The 16,004-nt window shown below is 44.6% G+C and overlaps 1 protein-coding gene across 1 annotated transcript; it reads left to right on the top strand.

Annotated features, from left to right (window-relative positions):
• Positions 1–712: 712 nt before the first annotated feature.
• On the top strand, positions 713–5,264 carry LOC111975997 (ATP synthase subunit delta, mitochondrial). The gene is made up of 5 exons (XM_024004691.2): positions 713–957; positions 1,932–2,085; positions 2,972–3,060; positions 4,475–4,618; positions 5,130–5,264. The coding sequence occupies exons 1-4, from the start codon at positions 841–843 to the stop codon at positions 4,595–4,597; spliced, it is 483 nt and encodes a 160-aa protein (XP_023860459.1). The 5' UTR covers positions 713–840; the 3' UTR covers positions 4,598–4,618; positions 5,130–5,264.
• The last annotated feature ends 10,740 nt before the right edge of the window (positions 5,265–16,004 follow it).

Genomic DNA, 16,004 nt, shown 5'->3' with positions numbered 1-16,004 from the left:
TGGGACTTCACCCCACTGAAGTGAACATTTGTAAGGGTTAAGGCAGGGTTTCCCAAACTTGGTGCACGTTTTGGTTTTTGCCCTAYCARTACACAGCMGAWWRAAWKKTRSARMAWTKYTSYAMMWTTYWWTCKGCTGTGTAYTGRTAGGGCAAAAACCAAAACGTGCACCAAGTTTGGGAAACCCTGCCTTAACCCTTACAAATGTCAACTTCAGTGGGTTGACGTCCCAAGGATCCCGTTTAGACTTTTCATCCTTGATCGATCATCAGGTGTTGGCTGACCCATCAAGGTGGTTGATGCTGATTTATAAAACCCTCTTAGGCTTCACTCCCCCCTATCTGAAATATCTACTGCAGCCGTTCTGCCAGTCACATTCTGTTAAAGGTCTGGGGTCCCCAGGACCGAGTTTGGGAAACGCTGGGTTAAGGTTAGGGTGAGTGTTAAGGATAGCACTAAACAACAGCTGATAATTTGTTACATTCTAACAGCGCCACACTCTGGCAGTAAAGTATGAGATGTTTCACACGACCATAAATAAGCATATACTTATTCTGGTTATTTACAATAGCAGAATATACACAAAATATGACATATTTAATTTTAAAGATCACACTGAACGACACACTGATTTCAGATGAAACATTGAATCTTTGGATTGAATGCGTCTCTTCTGGAAAATAACTACATTTCCCTTCATGCTTTGAGCACTCATAAGGAATTGTGGGTAGGCTACCAACGTCCTTGTCCTATCAGGCGCACACTGTTTGACTGACTTCACACAAGGGCTAGGGGATCCTTTCGCTTCGGGTTGAACCTGAATTAGATTTATTCCACGAAAATGATGGCAGCAAGGTTTCTCCGTCGCTCTATTCCTGTATTGAGGCACGCAAGATGTTATGCCGATGCACCCTCAGGCGCTTCCCAGATGTCCTTCACATTTGCGTCGCCAACTCAGGTAAGCGAATCCGGGGTTGGCAAGGCTTTTGGGCCTACTAACGTAGTAAGTTGTCTAGATAGCTCCTTCTCATTTTAATATACATTATGAAAACCTTATGCATTTTGCTAGTTATTCATGTAAATATGACCAACATTACCTATATGCTTAGGTGTGGTTAGTTAGCTTGAACTTGTCACCAGTCTTAGTTGGCTTGAACTTGTCACCAGTCTGTGGTGGACATAGTTGTAAAAAGGGACGGTCGAGCATGGATATTCCAACCAAGCCTACAAAGCTTGTCAGTTTGACATTCCTACTGTCAGTGTTGGCACTTGCTAGCTTGCAATTGTTAACCGTGAGTGAACTACTTTAGCTAACTAACGTTAGCTACCAAAATGTTTGGTCACAGGGCCTTGCAGTTTCTGTTATTCTGTCACCTTGAGAATAGAAAGGGAATACTATTCAATTGTTAGTAATACTTTCTGAATAATAACTCGTTGGCTAAGTATTTAGTCGTGTGCGGACTGCACCATTTTAGGCACCCATATAGCTATTCTGCAAGCTATGTATAATTTAACCTTACACTTCAGCTAACTAGTTATTAGATATCACTAATACTGATTGCGTCTGACAGTACGCTATTTGCTAGCTAGTTGGATACACAATGTCATACCTAGCTAACTACATAACTCAACAGTCAACATTAAAGATGAATTGAAGAGAGAAGTATGCACTTGCTATTTAACCTCTGTCAGTTATGATGTTAATATGCCATTACTGCCTATCTGGAATGCACCAGGACCTCAAAATGGAGTAACATAACACCTCAGTAAATATGCATAGACTTCATTCATTAGAAACAACAATCTAGTACTGCATGCACAGATTGTGTATATTTCCACATAATATTGAAACATCCCACTTCAATTCTCATCTGAAAGGCAATAACAGTCAAGTACAGTAATGTCTGTTTATGTTTCTCCTTCTCCTCCCAGGTGTACTTCAAGGAGGCCAGTGTGAAACAGGTTGATGTGCCCACACTGACTGGTGCTTTTGGTATCCTCCCTGCCCACGTCCCCACGCTGCAGGTCCTCAGGCCTGGCGTGGTCACAGTGTTCAACGATGATGGCTCCGCAGCTAAATTCTTTGGTAAGATGTGGCTTGATCATGTAGATGGAATAGTGGGCGGGTCTCATGACCTCTGTCGTACATGATGTGAGAGGGGATCATGGTTCAGAATTGCCCAGTCCCAAATCAAACCCTACGCCTTTTCCCCTAACCTCTAGCTCCTTGCCTAGGCTACATCTAAAATGGTTGGAGTTGGATAGGTGTAGCAACATTGTGAAAATACCATTTTTTAATAATCCTTTATGAAATGGTAGGACAGTGTCTGACCTCTATTTYTGTGAAAAGGGACTTCAGTGGTGTCACCTTCTAGAACTATTTGAGTCACTATGGCTAGATATTTACCCTGACAGCCATATTGTATCAGGAAATGTGGAAATACCAATAGTGGGCCTATATGTAATTTGGATGCTTTGATTGTATTTTCACTGCTGCTGTATTATCTCAATACTAAACTCTGGTTACTAAAAGCAATCATTTCAAAGTGAATTAACTTAATGTACCAAATGGGGACAATACTTGCACATGTTTTCAATGTTGAAATTCCTATTAATAGAATCATGATTGCAAGGGTCAGTTCCATATCAATATCTGCCCACTATTATGGACTATCCAGCAGGGGTCAGCCCTGTCTCGATTTGTTTGGGATAATGATGACTGTGTCCTAGACTGAGAGATCTCACTTTTTAGTGTAACACTTTCAAATTGTAGGCGACTTCCCTGATTTTGAAATCAACTAAAACAAAATGGCACATTTGTATCTGTGGCTGCACTGAACTTTAAGAGACGCTTGCTGGTGCAGTCAGTGCATTTAATTAACTTCAATGGTGTAGTCCTACTGCTGGGTGGCATGATGGCTGGGTGGAACAGGTTGGTATGTATATTCACAGATGCTGTGTATGTTTTGCAGTGAGCAGTGGGTCAATCACAGTGAACGCAGACTCCTCAGTGCAGCTGCTGGCTGAGGAGGCCTTCCCCTTGGACCAGCTGGATGTGGCTGTAAGTATCACCAACTCCTATAGACCGATGTAGTATTTCTATGGTAACGGGTGGGGAACTCTGGTCCTTGAGAACCACAGGGTGAGCAGGCTTGTGCCATCAACACACCCTGACTCTAGTTATCAACTAGGATAATCATAGTAGCTAGTTGGAGCGTGATTCGTTTTACCAGGTGTGTTAGAGCTGGTCTGGAAGACTCGCATAGGGATGACCTCTGTTTTTGCATGCTTCAATTGTGGAAAAAGTATTCTGGGTCATGCTCATTAATGGCTGTCCATCAGAAATAAAATGTTTGCCTAGCCTTAAATGGATTCCTACCCAATTTAAGAAGTGCCCATCCTCGACATTAGTTTTAAGCCATTCTCTAGATTAGGCTTACAGGAAGACTCACGTGATTGGGAAAGCCAGGCTAGAGAGGTGTGATTGGCAGGCTCATTCAGCCCATGCAGAGCCAGTCAGTCATTGATTGATTGAAACCCAACAGGAGCCCTTTGCCAATCCCAGTGCCCTTTATAAAGACGATAACTGTGTACAGCTCTCCTCAGTCAGACCTTTGTAAAGCTATGAAGTAAACCTTCCATGAAATGTCCAAATCCCTTCCTCAACATTAGTGTATTGCACAGCATTGGCCCAAATGTCAGTCAAAACATGTCAGTATGTATGAAATGTCCCCAAGGCCATGTTGTTCATTCACAGCCACATCAGCCAATTACACACGTTCATCATAGAGGTGCTCGTTCTCTCTTTGACCCCGCCCAAGGAGGGCACACACTGTCAACTTGACTCCATAGAAATAGATGATCCCCCCCCCCCCCRCTGTGAGATAAAAATGCACAGGAGGCCCTGCTGTTAATAAGGCAGGAAAGGTCAGTCACTGTTGAGTTATAACAGATGTGTCAAGTCCCCGCTGGGAGACCTTTAACTAATGTTTGGCATTTCTACGCTGTAAACACTACTGTGACAAATGGGCCTTTCACAGGAAAGAGGCAACGTGAATTTGCTATGCTAGTCTCTCTCTTCCCAGATATGCTCCCTGACCTCCTTTTAACATAAACTGGTATATTGGAATGAGTTCATGTGTCTGCCTGGAAGAATCATAAAGCGACATAGGCTATGCCCCCATTATGTTATTGCCCCAATGAGCCATAACTGTATAGGTTTCTGTAGCTGGAGCATCGCTGAGTTGATGAAGTGTTTCCCCTGACAATGCTTACACTGGTCTGGCTGCCTAGCTCTGACCCCTGTCTAAAAAAGGATTTGCCTCAATTGGTTATTCAGTCAAATGTGCGAAATATAAAGACAATGTTAGTACTGTGCTAGCATATTTAGTGTGCATGATATCTAACACATTGCATCATAGTATACATATGCAGAAACTGTTATTGTATTGACGTGTATCTGACGCCTCTCTTAGGCTGCCAAGGTCAACCTGGAGAAGGCCCAGTCTGAGATGGCATCAGCGTCTGACGAGGCTGCCAGGGCTGAGGTCCAGATCAACATAGATGCCAACGAGGCCATCGTCAAAGCCCTGGAGTAGGCCGTGGGACTGGTCTCTGTGGTAAGTGCTGCAGYCATATATCTTTGTGGTGGAAAAGTGAAGAGTATATGAGTCTTGCATCCTAGACCTTGTTGGAGTACCTTTTAAAATGCATCCCACCCCTGATCATTTACTCACTGATGCGTATTTCTAAAGTATTACCTGCTGTTCACACTTGCCGAGATAATCCACCACCTAGCTCCCAGCGACCGGTCATTTTTAATGAAAGGAGGAGACCTGAGGGGAGACACAGCGACTTAAAGGTCGGTGACTAGCGCAACAGCCAATCGGGAGGGCAGCTCTTGCTGGCAAGCTTTGATATTGGCTAGCAACAAATGATTGACATTATGCATTGATCCACCCACCAGGGGGATCACAACGACTTGATGGCTGATTATCTTGGCAAGTGTCCATCCAGAGGTAGCATTCAAACAGGGTCTTTAGCACACTCAATGTTATTTCTACATTACTTGTTGTTTATTTGTTTAAAGCCTGCGTACTTACCCAAATCATATTTTCTCCTTTGTTCTAGATGTCGTGTTGGTATAACAGAAATGAAACTTCTCCAACTTTGTTTGTTTCCCTGCCCCGTCAAGTCAGTAACTGCAAGATCTCATGCTTGCTTTGTACAGTGGAATGAAATTACCAATAAATTAATTTGGATTTACCTGCCAGTCATTTTCTGTCCTTATGTCCCTCTTATGTCGGATTCAGTGAGTGCCATTGTGAGCCCATTATTATAAGGGGAAAGTGAACGAACATTCTGTGTACAATGTGTTGCTCCTGTATTTTGTTATGGAGCTTTTTGCCGTTCTCATTTCCGCCACTTGGTGGCAGTGTTACCACATAAACCATGGTAGGCCAGTCACAGCAAGTCTGTCCCTTTGTGGTGAGACTACCACTTCAACCAAGGGTAGCTATTATAATCACATTTTGGTTCAGCTATGTTGTGATTTATCACGCCTTATAATTAAATGATTAAAGGCACTGAATGATATTTTTGTCCAATATTGATTTCTGTCTGCATGCTAATTTTGTTGTTGGACATTTTGTCAGGTGGTTCGCTTAGGTGTTACTCAATGACCCGGGGGGGGGTTGGCCGCTTTTAAAGGTCTCCATTACTCCCTCTTTATCCCTAGGCGTGAGCATGTTTTTATACTGTGAGTCAATATGGTGACCTCAGGTTTCTGTGGTGCTGCCAGGAAAGTTGCCCGTTTGAAACAGAATGCAGTGGCATTGAAGAAAATGCCTCTGGGTTCATGTTAACGTGAGCGCTCCAGAGCTCTAATCATGTGTGGACTGGATGCTTTCAGAGTTCCAACCACGACCGGTTTTCTGAATGTCACAACTCTAGCCAGGCCCATTTTACTAGTGAGCAAGCTTCTCTTGAAAGACTGGCCCCTAGCACCTTTTTTTGACATTAACTCTGTCATAACCACATTTGGACCCATGATGGAACTGTCAATTGTTTTTAAAGCCTGCTCATTAAAATAGGTATTTAATGAGGTGCTGGCTTGTCGCCTCTTGAGGTTTCTACCTTGTCAGCAAACTCCTTACTCTGCCTTTGACCAGCACACTGTATGTCCATAGACTAGACAGTGGAAAATGTGGATCAGTTTCTGCAGGCAGGAACATGACACTTTATTAGGTTATTCCATGCTAAGTGTTATGAAGCCATGTGATTCACAATAGTGGAAACTCCAGTTTCCATTAACATGGGATATTTAAAAAGCCTCCACATCCTGTCTCCTTCCCAATCTGTCACTCTCACCGAGACTTGTTCCAGCTGCACAGCCCCTGGGCCTGAAGGCAGAGCAGAACCGCTCTGAACAGGCCAGGACCCGGAAGGAGATGAAACAATCCTGTCAMACATGTTTATTCAAGATTTATTATCAGTATGTAGAAACCTGATATTGATCCAGTTTAGTCCCCTTAAAACACCCCTTTTTATAGAAAGCTGAAGCAGAAAATGTCCATGTGCTTCGTCAGCATGTGAGGTGTTAGTAAATCAAACTGGGCAGGCTTACTCACATACTGGGCGTGAGATCCAAATAATGGGTTGTGATCAATTGACAATATCTACTTACTAGTTTCTAAGCAGTGACTCCAGTTGGTGACGCTGTGGATTGAGAAGTCATCTAGAGGGGGATGCCACTTTCGGGAATTGCAGTTAGTGTACAAATGACAGGGAAGGGGAGGCCATTTTGGGGGTTGTCCTGTGGCATTAGAATGAGATCCCTGAGGAAGCTGTAACTGAATCAAGTGAAGGCAGAGAACAGGGACACAGTGTTCCTATTGAGCACTTGAATGGCTCAACCATGTCACAACATGACTCCATAGGCTGGTTAAATGTTTTCTGACCACTAATCAGTCCCCCTCTGCTGCACCAGTCTTACTCAACTGCTATTAGAGTCTATGCTGAAAGATAGTTTCTTATCGCGGTTAACCCAGAACTAAAATCTTGCGTCATTTGGTCAGATATCTACGCTACCGTTTGTTTACTAGTCTGTCCCCATTAATTTTTACTTATCTATTAACTTCAGCCCTAAAACATCTCACGTGTCATCGGTATAAAGGGCTCTCACTGGATACTTGTTTGTTACACCTATCCATTGCCTGTATTCCAATGTAGTTGTAAGGCTCAATGTACATATTCATGTACAGTTCCCAGTGATTTTTTTTGTTGTATCCTTTGTGGCCTCCGTCACACTATCAGTGGTCTACCTGACATTTCCTTCTTGTTATAAATATTAATACCAACCCTTCACTGTAGGAAGGTAGCTCATTATGGAAAATAACATAACCTGTGTAATTATGTAACAAATGAATAAGTATGTTTTAGAAGTGTGTAATTTGGAGAAGTTTTAAGTATCAGTGGTGAAAGTGTTTTGCTTGTGGCAGGTGGTCCTTTTTGAGATGGTATTGGGAGCGTGCTGTGTGAGAGGAAATGAAAGGCCTTCGAGKATTTGTAAAATTAGAGGGTTGGGAAATCAAAAAGGTATGTTAAATAAAATGTCTTGAGGATAGTTGCTAAAGTATATCTGAATTACATGTCACCAACAGCGAAATCATCAACCACCAATTAGATCGGTATTCAGACACACACAAAAACAACAGAATTCAATCCAGGTTGTTTGTCTGTGTAGTGTGTACTAAAGCTAGCAGACACCTGTACAGCCTGGGGCAAAGTCAAGCTTGGCTGTGCACTGAGAGGCAGCAGAGGGCTAAACTGATTGAAGTACCTGACCTTTTGGTGGTTCTGTGTAAAGAGGGGGCCTGCAGACTCTCAGTCAGCTGTCAGATACTGCATCCAGGCTGGGAGTGGGAGTTGGGGCCTGACTCTGGCGCCCACGCCACTGACCCACTTCTCTTCTTCTCACAAACAGCCAGCCAGGGGACCAGCTAGGTAACGTTTCCACAAATAGGAGTGTGGGGCATTTCGGAGAAAGTCGCCAATCCGCAACAAACATCCTGCTGCTGGCTTGAGGTAATTAGCTTTGTGGCTAGGAGCAAATGGTCTTCACTCCACACAGAGAGATGCATCTCCCTGTGCTCCATTTGGCAAATCTGACCATAATTATATCCTCTATCCAGCTGATTCCTGCTTATAAGCAAAAACTAAAGCAGGAATTACCAGTCACTCGCTCAATACAGAAGTGGTCAGATGACGCGGATACTACGCTACAGGACTGTTTTGCTAACACAGACTGGAATATGTTCCGGGATTAATCCAATGGCATTGAGGAGTATCTCAGTCATGGGCTTCATCAATAAGTGCATCGACGACGTCGTCCCCACGGTGACCGTACGTACATACCCCAACCAGAAGCCATTGATTACAGGCAACATRCGCATCAAGCTAAAGACTAGAGCTGCCGCTTTCAAGGAGCGGGACACTAATCCGGACGCCTATACGAAATCCCGCTATGCCCTCAGATGAACCATCAAACAAGCAAAGCGTCAATACAGGATTAAGATGGAATCCTACTACACCGGCTCTGACACTCTTCTGATGTGTCAGGGCTTGAAAACTATTACGGACTACAAAGGGAAACCCAGACGCGAGCTGCCCAGTGACGCGAGGCTAGCAGACGAGCTAAATGCCTTTTATGCTCGCTTCAAGGCAATCAACACTGAAGCATGCATGAGAGCACCAGCTGTTCTGGATGACTGTGTGATAAAGCTCTCAGTAGCCGATGTGAGCAAGACCTTTAAACAGGTCAACATTCACAAAGCTCCGGGGCCAGATGGATTACCAGGACGTGTACTCAAAGCATGCGCGGACCAACTGGCAAGTGTCTTCACTGACATTTTCAACCTCTCCCTGACCGAGTCTGTAATACCTACATGTTTCAAGCAGACCACCATAGTCCCTGTGCCCAAGGAAGCGAAGGTAACCTGCCTAAATTATTACCGCCCGTAGCACTCACATCGGGAGCCATGAAGTGCTTTGAAAGGCTGGTTATGGCTCACATCAACAGAATTCTCCCGGATGCCCTAGACCCACTCCAATTCGCATACCGCCCAACAGATCCACAGCTGACGCAATCTCAATCACACTCCACACTGCTCTTTCCCACCGGGACAAAAGGAACACCTATGTGAGAATGCTGTTCATTGACTACAGCTCAGCGTTCAACACCATAGTGCCCACGAAGCTCATCACTAAGCTAAAAACACTAAACACCTCCCTCTGCAAGGAGGGAAAAAAAAACAAAAAAACGAAACACCTCCCTCTAGGACTAAACACCTCCCTCTGCAACTGGATCCTGGACTTCCTGATGGGCCGCCCCCCAGATGGAAAGGGTAGGCAATAACATGTCTGCCACGCTGATCCTCAACACTGGGGCCCCTCAGGGGTGTGTACTTAGTCCCCTCCTGTACTCCCTGTTCACCCACGACTGTGTGGCCAAATACGACTCCAACACCATTAAGTTTGCTGATGACACAACAGTGGTAGGCCTGATCACCGACAACGATGAGACAGCCTATTAGGAGTAGTTCAGGGAACTTGCAGTGTGGTACCAGGACAACAACTTATCCCTCATTGTGAGCAAGACTAAGGAGCTGATTGTGGACTACAGGAAAAGGCGGGCCGAACAGGCCCCCATTAACACCAACAGGGCTGTAGTGGAGCGGGTCGACAGTTTCAAGTTCCTTGGTGTACACATCACCAACGATCTATCGTGGTCCAAACACACCAAGACAGTTGTGAAGTAGGCACGACAAAACRTTTTCCCCCTCAGGAGACTGAAAAGATTTGGCATGGGTCCCCAGATCCTCAAAAAGTTCTACAGCTGCACCATCGAGAGCATCTGACCGGTTGCATCACGGCCTGGCATGGCAACTGCTCGGCATCTGACCGTAAGGCGCTACAGAGGGTAGTGCGTACAGCCCAGTACATCACTGGGGCCAAGCTTTCTGCAATCCAGGACCTATATACTAGGCGGTGTCAGAGGAATGCCCATAATATTGTCAGAGGCTCCAGTCACCCAAGTCATAGACTGTTCTCTCTGCTACCGCACAGCAAGCGGTACCGGAGCGCCAAGTCTGGGTCCAAAAGTGTGTGTGTGTTTGTGTGTGTGTATTCCTGAGAGAGAGCATTTTAGAGTTTTTGCTATGGTTTATTATCTGTATCTAAAACCATGTGAACACACACAGTGCACCCCAGCCTTCCTTTGTTCTGTGCTGTTTAAAGCTGCCTGTCCCCTTCCTAGAGAGAGCCGAGATGGGGCGCATTTTATGTCTGAAATGTGCTGCATGTTTGCATGCAATGAGCTCTGAGTCATCGCCTTGAGCTTTCTTCAAGGAAATCCTTACATTTTTCACACCTTTGATCCTCATTCAGTTGTGCGTTCATGCCAGCATAAAAAACATCTTCCTCACACCTTGATTTTACAGACACTGCTAGAGTGTTCCAATTCAAAGACATCTGTTTCTTCCCCTCTCCGCCTGAGGTTGTTCAAAACAAAATGGTGGGGCTAGTCGTGACTGCCTTGGCTGGGATCAATGTGTAAAATATCCCTGGCTCTCCCTGGGGCTGCTAACAATGATGTTTGTGGCACTGTGGCATTCCAACAGTAGGGTAGGACAGAGGGGGAGACGGGGGAGAGATGAGTGGAGTGCCAGGGTGAGGCTGTGGGCACAGGGGTCTGTAAATGCGTTAACCCCCTCCACTTTCTAACACTMTTGTGTGATTCACTAGGTAATTGGGGGAGAGCTCATCGAGGAAAGCATGTTCTTTCAGAAGGCCTATGTGCTGTACATTTAGATTGAGTCAGATAGTCTGGTAGAAAGTAACTTTGCAGCAGCGCTGAAAAGATCATAACAGTGTTCATTTGTTCATTTGCCAAGCAATTCATGTTCCTTTGGCCATTAACTATGTTGGGAGAGAGAGGGGTTTTTGAGATGAGCGAACACTTTCATATTTTTGTATGTCCTCGTGACCTTTTTATATCATCCTGTGGTTTACAGTCAATTCTACATGTCATTCACAGCATGTTGCTACAATAATACTGCATGGCGGGCCGGACGGATGGGAGGGCCTCTTCTGGTGACAGCTGTGGGTGACAGTGCTAGCATGTAGATCCTGGCCAAGTCATTCCCTTTGCTCTTACCAAACAAGGGGCTAGGGCCTTTTGGTTGGCACCATCTTTTGAGTTAGTCGTGTTTTGGCTGTGGAACTTTCCTGTGAGATGTCCATCAGAGGGATCTGGGATGGGATGGTCTTTGTTTTCCTGCCCGATGGGAATTTAAAGAAGACTCGTGAACACACATTCTCCTGTTCTGGTTGATCTCTCTCTTTCCATAACACAGAGCACCACAAAGGAATGTATTTGTTTTACACACACAACGGTGTGTGTGTGTGTGTGTGTGTGTGTGTGTGTGTGTGTGACACATATACACACAGACAACTAGAACTCTTAAGAGGGTCAAGTGTTGTCTCAGACATGTCAGTGTACTTCTAATAGCCTGGTATGTCCAGATAAGTATAATGTGGTTATATGAGTGTAAGGACCTGTTATTGGAGGAATAGAGTCAAAGGGTTCAGAATGGAAAGTAGAGAAACACCTTCGTGAGTATCTCCTTTCTTTTTTCTGCCTTTTGAGTTGTTTGGAAACTTTTGACAAGCATTGAAGTTCAGAGGACATTCATTTAGAATGTGCCCGCACTGCAAGGTCTGTCAAAGTGACTCACACCACCCCTCCCCCTATCCTCCCCTCCTTTTGGTTAGCTAACTGTCCCTCTTCTCTCCCTGTGTGACTGAGTGCTCAGTGGTTTCCTAATCACATGACTCTCCTCTGAAGCACTTGGAAAATATGCCATTGAGCTAGTTTCCACCGAGGACAACAAAGGCAGGCAGGCATAACTCCTTTAACACGCTTAGATCAGCTCTGGCAGGGCCCAGATTTCAGAGCTGTCCTCCTCATGCCTGCACGCAATCTCCCCCTGACACCTTCCAGTCTGGGGGACAGTGGAGCTGGCACCAATGTCTGCTTCAGAGGCCAGGCCCATTGATCAAATTCTGTCAGGTGGCTGTGGCCCAGCGCTAAGGGACAAGAGGAATGCAGTTATCACAGTTGTCCCCTCGGACTCACCGTGCTGATTGGCCAGTGACACTTTGGGGGACTCGATGACAAAAACAACAATGACAGGTTTGGCACTGTCTGAATTGATATAACAGTGAACCCCTTTAAACTGCAGAACTCCCCATAGATAGACACCTGTAGATGAATATAGGCCATGACTATCCCTGTCTAGAGGGGTAATGTTCCATAGAGGATTCCCACTGATATCCATCCTGGCTCCTGCGTCACCGTCCTCCTRCCTGATTCTCCTCCCTACGTCAGCCCACTTTGGATTTTCCACCCTCTTCATGGTCTTGATGACGACGTTCACTGCTAATCCCTGCATATTATGGCCTGTGCCCTAGTGACCTAAGTTGCCAGACCAAACAGGGCTACAGGGACTGCTATGGTTCAATCTGACCATAACCATTGCAGCTATCTGTTTGTCAGACGACATTGTATTGCAGTGGTTGTGTGTGTGTTTAGCCACGGCCAGGGTGGTCAGGAATCCCCAGAATGCCGTCATTGATCTGTGCGTCACGTGCATTTCCAAAAGCACAGTGGTCAGTCCAGGACTCCCTCCAACTAGGATCTCAGGGGATTTTCCCGAAATGTTCGGAAAGGGACTGAGACTGGAGATGTTTAAAGTGAAGTGGTGTACTTATCTCTCTGGTGGAAGCTTTGCATCTATTAAGAATACTGTGAGGCCAGGAGTATTCTACATTGTCCAGGGGTCATTAATAGGGGTCTGACCCCCCCTACCAAGTATTTTTTTAAATAATTGATTTGGCTGAACTTTGCCGTGCACGATAAACACATCCTTAACAAGCAGTTAATGCCAGGTATATCAACTGGACAGTAAAAATAGACACATCTGACTAATTAACTGTGAAGTTATAGTTGGCTGACTGGCTGTATCGAGTAACGTCAACAGAAACAATATTCAACATGACTAAACATAGCCAGATAGCGATCTTAGATCAAATCAAATTGTATTTGTCACATGCGCCAAATAGAACAATACAACCTTGCCGAAAGCCCTTAACCAACAATGCAGTTCAAGAAATAGGGTTGAGAAAATATTTCCTAAATAAACTAAAGTAAACATTTTAAATTAAAAGTAACACAATAAAATAACAATAACAAGGCTATATACAGGGGGTACTGGTACTGAGTCAATGTGTGGGGGTACAGGTTAGTCGAGGTAATTTGTACGTGTAGGTAGGGGCGAAGTGACTATGCATAGATAATGAACAGCGAGTAGCAGCAGTGTAAAAATAAATGGGGGGGGGGGGGTCAATATAAATAGTCTGGGTGGCCATTTGATTAATTATTCAGCAGTCTTGTGGCTTGGTGGTAGAAGATATTAAGGAGCCTTTTGGACCCAGACTTGGCGCTCTGGTACCGCTTGCTGTGCGGTAGCAGAGAGAACAGTCTATGACTTGGATGACTGGAGTCTTCAAAAAAATATTGGGCCTTTCTCTGACACTGCTATGCTTAGTCTGAAGTATTATTACCCAGGGTGTTTTTCTAGACTATAATAGACAATGTGAGGATATTGTGCAACTTCAGATCTGTTGATCTAAATTATTCCCAGAATAATACAATCCTTGAAATAAAAAGATAAAAAATMTGTTTTTCCCCCACACATTTGAGAGCCATGAGGTGATCAAATTRCTTTTCAGTTGGCTGCTTTTGAACTCAAGTGTCTCCTTTGATCTCTCAAGTCTCTCCTACATTAGTCATATACTTCTGTAGATATACTGTAGAGGAGACAGTCAGTTTGAAGTTGCTGCTCTGACTCACTACTGATTGATGTAATGTAATCTATCCAGAATAATGCTTTAACTGCAGATGGATATCATTGTCAGTAGATTGGTACAAAAACATGCCTTCTAAGAAATGACGGATTGAGATCATTTCAGTCATCAGTTTGTGCAATGTAGTTGTAACCAACTGGGGAAGTCAAGGGAGGGGGAAGATAGCTACATTTGATTTGCATCTATTTGTCCTGCTCGTGACAATTCTTGGAACACCTGACTTCAGTCCAGAGTACAACGAACCCTCAGCTATAGATTTACAGCCCACACTATGCTGTTATCAGAGCGAGAGAAAGAGGAGCTGGCAGAGGGAGAGAGAAAAACGGCCGGGGCTGAGCCAGTAGGAGAGGGGAATGAATGACGTCACCAGTGATGATAGTGCTATTTTAAGCGTGCAATAGGGAGAAGGCCGCAGCCAGCGATCGCTACTCTCCTGACATCAGAAATGAAATCAGGCTCTCTGACTGATAATGACCTTTTGTGTCAATGATTAGAGAACCGAGAGAGGAAGAAAGAGGGAGATAGGGATAGAGATGGTGAAGAGAGAGCGAGAGTCAGAGGAAGAGAGAGAGAAAAAGAGAAATAAAGAGACCGCATGAAGAAAAAGGTGGTAGAGGGGGTTTGCCAGTTCAGTGCTGATTAGATTAGACCAGCTCGTCATCCAGCATTAAGCCCAGGATACACAGGGATTAGTGGCCAAGGGATTCTGCAGAGTCCTGGCATGTGGGTGTGGATATGTTCATACGTGTGTGGGAGGAGAGTGAGTGGGTGGTTTCTCAACTTGTTTGGACCGAGAAAGGAAATGGCTGCATCTGGTACTGATCATTGTGTACAGTACACAGTATCATTGCTTTGTTCCTTTTGAAAACACACCAGGAACATGGCAGCCTTTATTATGTCACTGACATCTGGACAGATGTACAACTGATGGGATTCATATTCATAAGGGCAGTCTCTAAGATTTTCCAGAAGAAATTAGTAATGTCCAAGAAGTTCATTCCTCAGTGCCAAGCTATCCCGTTCTGCTCTGCCGGGCACTTCCCTACCTTCCCTAGTCCATGAAGTCACGTTTAACCTTTTCCAGTCCACGCTTTGTCCCTCTGATACACTGCCTCTAGCTGCCAAACAAACAAATTGAGTTAACACCCTCCCGGCGTGACAAACTTCACCGCTATAAAGGTTCTTATCGTGCTTGGCTTGTGTCTGGTGGGTTGATTTAATTTGCTTATTTAGCACATTGAGGCGAGTTCCAGGGTGAGTCTTATTGTGGGGCCTTTCAATGTGACAACACCATAAAAGGCTGCAATTATCAGGTCCACTTTGTGGGGGTGTTAAGTTTACACCATTTAGATCCGGCTGTGCTCTGTAAGTGGCTGCCAGGACATTGGGATGGAGGGGTGAGGTCCCACTGAGGAGTCAGTCGAGGTGTCCGATTATCCGCCTCACGAACTGGGATGTGTTTTGAAATGAGAATGAGAAACGATTCTAAAACAATGAGAAATGGTGAGAAACAATGAGAAACGATTCTGGCTAAAGACAGGATCTGATCGAAACAACTGTTTGGTTAACAAAAATGATTTTTTTAAAAGCCTCTCTTACCAGCCTGGTTGCCAGCTTTATGAGTCATTTCCTGATGTTTGTCCAATGATACAGCAAAGTAGCAGCAGTACAGTGCATACTGTATGAAACAGTTTAAATTTCAGTCAGAGGTCTTAGTCATTGATGATGAGGCAGTTGATGTATCATTGTTGTGAATAGTGTGAATAGGAGTTAGCCATAGTTGACAATACAGCCTGAAGGGCCTGGCTCATAGCTGCACCCATATCTTCCTGTTTGACTCAACCCTGTCTATAGACATTGTTTCAGGTGTAAGAGATAGTCAAATGACTGAACTTTTGATTGACCAATAATTTACGAATGGTCCCATGGATTACTTACACTGTACACAATGTACATTTATCCGGCTATAACTGCCAGTTTGGAATGTGTTGACCAAGAAACTGTGTGATGATACATCAA

Source organism: Salvelinus sp. IW2-2015, linkage group LG16 (genome assembly GCF_002910315.2).
Source record: "Salvelinus sp. IW2-2015 linkage group LG16, ASM291031v2, whole genome shotgun sequence".
Lineage (NCBI taxonomy): Eukaryota > Metazoa > Chordata > Actinopteri > Salmoniformes > Salmonidae > Salvelinus > Salvelinus sp. IW2-2015.
Note: the sequence above shows the minus strand (reverse complement) of the source record. Positions and strands in the feature narration are given on the sequence as shown.